Source organism: Protobothrops mucrosquamatus, unplaced genomic scaffold, assembly GCF_001527695.2.
Source record: "Protobothrops mucrosquamatus isolate PMUCROS unplaced genomic scaffold, P.Mucros_1.0 scaffold2788, whole genome shotgun sequence".
Lineage (NCBI taxonomy): Eukaryota > Metazoa > Chordata > Lepidosauria > Squamata > Viperidae > Protobothrops > Protobothrops mucrosquamatus.
The window spans coordinates 142,968-145,415 of NW_015388825.1; the positions used below are offsets into that span (position 1 = coordinate 142,968).

At 39.4% G+C, this 2,448-nt stretch overlaps 1 protein-coding gene across 1 annotated transcript in view; it reads right to left on the reverse strand.

Moving 5' to 3' along the window:
* Window positions 1-2,444, reverse strand: part of LOC107296402 (serine/threonine-protein kinase Chk1) — a gene marked incomplete at its 5' end in the record, with an annotated part of 9,424 nt that extends 6,980 nt beyond the window's left edge. Inside the window, 4 exons of the mRNA XM_015825746.2 lie at window positions 329-517; window positions 789-858; window positions 960-1,024; window positions 2,324-2,444. Of these exons, the coding sequence (XP_015681232.2) occupies window positions 329-517; window positions 789-858; window positions 960-1,024; window positions 2,324-2,444 (445 nt within the window). The remainder of the gene's footprint in view (window positions 1-328; window positions 518-788; window positions 859-959; window positions 1,025-2,323) is intronic.
* Window positions 2,445-2,448: the final 4 nt, after the last annotated feature.

Below are 2,448 nucleotides of genomic sequence, written 5' to 3' on the forward strand. Positions count from 1 at the left end.
GATCTTTTTTTTTCCCGCGAGAAGTTGAAACTGATTGATTGATTGAACCTTTTTTTTTTTCCTGCACACGGCAGTGAAGGCCTAAAGCAAAAAGATTTTATAAAACCCAGCTGAAGGCCTAGGACTGGGGCAATGGCGCACATGCCCACAGAGAGGGCTCTGCATGCCACCTGTGGCACGCGTGCCATAGGTTCGCCACCACGGATCTATACCATTTCAGACAGGTGATTGTCCAGTCTCTTCTTGAAAATTTCCAGGGATGGCGTGCCCACATTTTATAAGAAGAATTCCTGTTAAGAAAAGGAATTAGACCTTGAGTAGCTCTTACCGCCTGCCAACATCGCAGTGAGCACGATTCCACAGGACCAAACATCAACTGGCTCAGCATGGAATTCTTTTTTTTTCAGGACTTCGGGGGCCAGGTATGGAAGCGTGCCACATATCTTGTTCAACAGTCGCTCAGAGCCGTTATATTTAAATACTGTAGCGAGCCCAAAGTCTGAGATCTTGAGGTTGTCTGCACAAAGCACAAGGACACCGCATCAACCTTCATGCTGGCTTAATTCAAATGAAATCACCAAAAAGTGCCCAGGTTAACCCAGGAAAATTCCAGGTGGCTGAACGGTCCTTTAGTGACTGTTCAAAGTTAGAACAGCATTGAAAAAAGTGACTTACGGCCATTGTTCACACTTATGACCGCTGCGGCATCCCCATGGTCATGTGAATTTCCCCCCCCCCCGTTCCCCTATAACCCTAAGGTTTTAGGGTACAGAAGAAAAATTACGTACCTCTTGCATCAAGTAGCAGATTCTCTGGCTTAATATCCCGATGTGTCACTCCTATGCTATGGAGGTAGACCTTATAAAAAAAATATAATTCTAGTAATTCTTTTCGCCCCACACCAACTTCAAAATAGAATGTGAGAGAAATCAGCGAAAAGTCAGCATAAAGAAACTCACCACGCCAGCGATTAACTGGTGGAAAAATTTCTGTGCTTCTGATTCTGGCATGCCAATATCCGGTTCTGACAATAGAATAGAATAGAACAGAATAATAACTTTGTCACTTTGAATGTACACTAATCGGCATACATTAAAATGAAATTTCGTTGCATACAGCTCTCAAAGGGTCACCACCTCCGATATACACTACATAAATGAGAAAAATAAATGAATAAATAAATACGGAATTATGCATATACCCACATATAAATAACACCTTATTGTTATGCAGACACTAAAATAATCTGCATCTTCAATAACTTCTTTTCCCCACTAGAATTCTGCATTTTAAGACAGTATGGCTAGAGATGCTAATGCTAGTAGAGAGAGTAAGATTTAGAAAGAGGTATTTCATTCTGCAACTTGACTAATTTGTATTTATTAATTTGCAGCCCATCCTATCGTTTTGAAGCAACTCTGGGCAGTTACACCATATAAACATTAAAATTAACCATAATAAATATGCCTAAATATGTCCACGAGTCGTAAAAGAGCCAAGGTTGCCTACCACTGGCCTAACCCAATAAAACAATAATAATATCAAAGTAAAATCATGGTCAGAAGATGAGGAAGGAGAGAGGAATAACCACCTAATTTGGAATCTTTTAAACTGGTATTAGTTTACTTTAAGGCTGGCTTGCTATAAATATATTTAAATAACCCTGAAAGAATAAGGCAACCATAGTTGCATTTTAAACCAAGTCCTTATTGGAGAGGCAGTTTTATATTGCAAGTCTTTTAAATTCTTCTATATTTTCATTTTAAACTGAATTCATGCATAAGTTGCATAAAATAAGTAACATATTTAAAAAAGAGACCATTAATTCCTCTGCAAGCAGAGATGCCTTTTCTTCAACCACCCTGCAGAAATGACTTCATTTCAGAATGCCAGCTTTTTGTGTTGTTTTTTTTTTTAACAAGATACATACACGGTGCTCAGTCACAATGAAAATTGCTTGGTTTAGGTTTGGCATGTTATCGAATTCAACCAACCACGGTTTATATGGCAAACAAGCCACAAAGAAGCATATAAACTGGGTCTTATAAATTGTCCCGTGTAGACAATTTAGCATGGAGAGCACTTGTCTACAAAGTCTCTAAGAGTCGGACATGACTGAATGGTTAAAACAAGAATAAATTGTCCCACCGTGAAAAAACGGGAAATAGATCAAAGCCGAACTAAAATAATCCAACCAGTTTGAGTTGCCTTTCTTAGAACTACGTAGGAATTCACACAAGGTTCCTTCATAGTAAAATAACACTACCGTCCCTAGATTGCACCGGATCTCAGTCAGTGTGGCCCCCTACAAATTCTCCCATACCTATTCGGTCAAAGAGCTCGCCCCCACTGCAATATTCGAGGAAGAGGTACTGAATGGTGCCTTCTCTTCGGTGTCCATAGAATTTCACAATGTTCTCATGATTCAACATTTTGTTGATACAGATC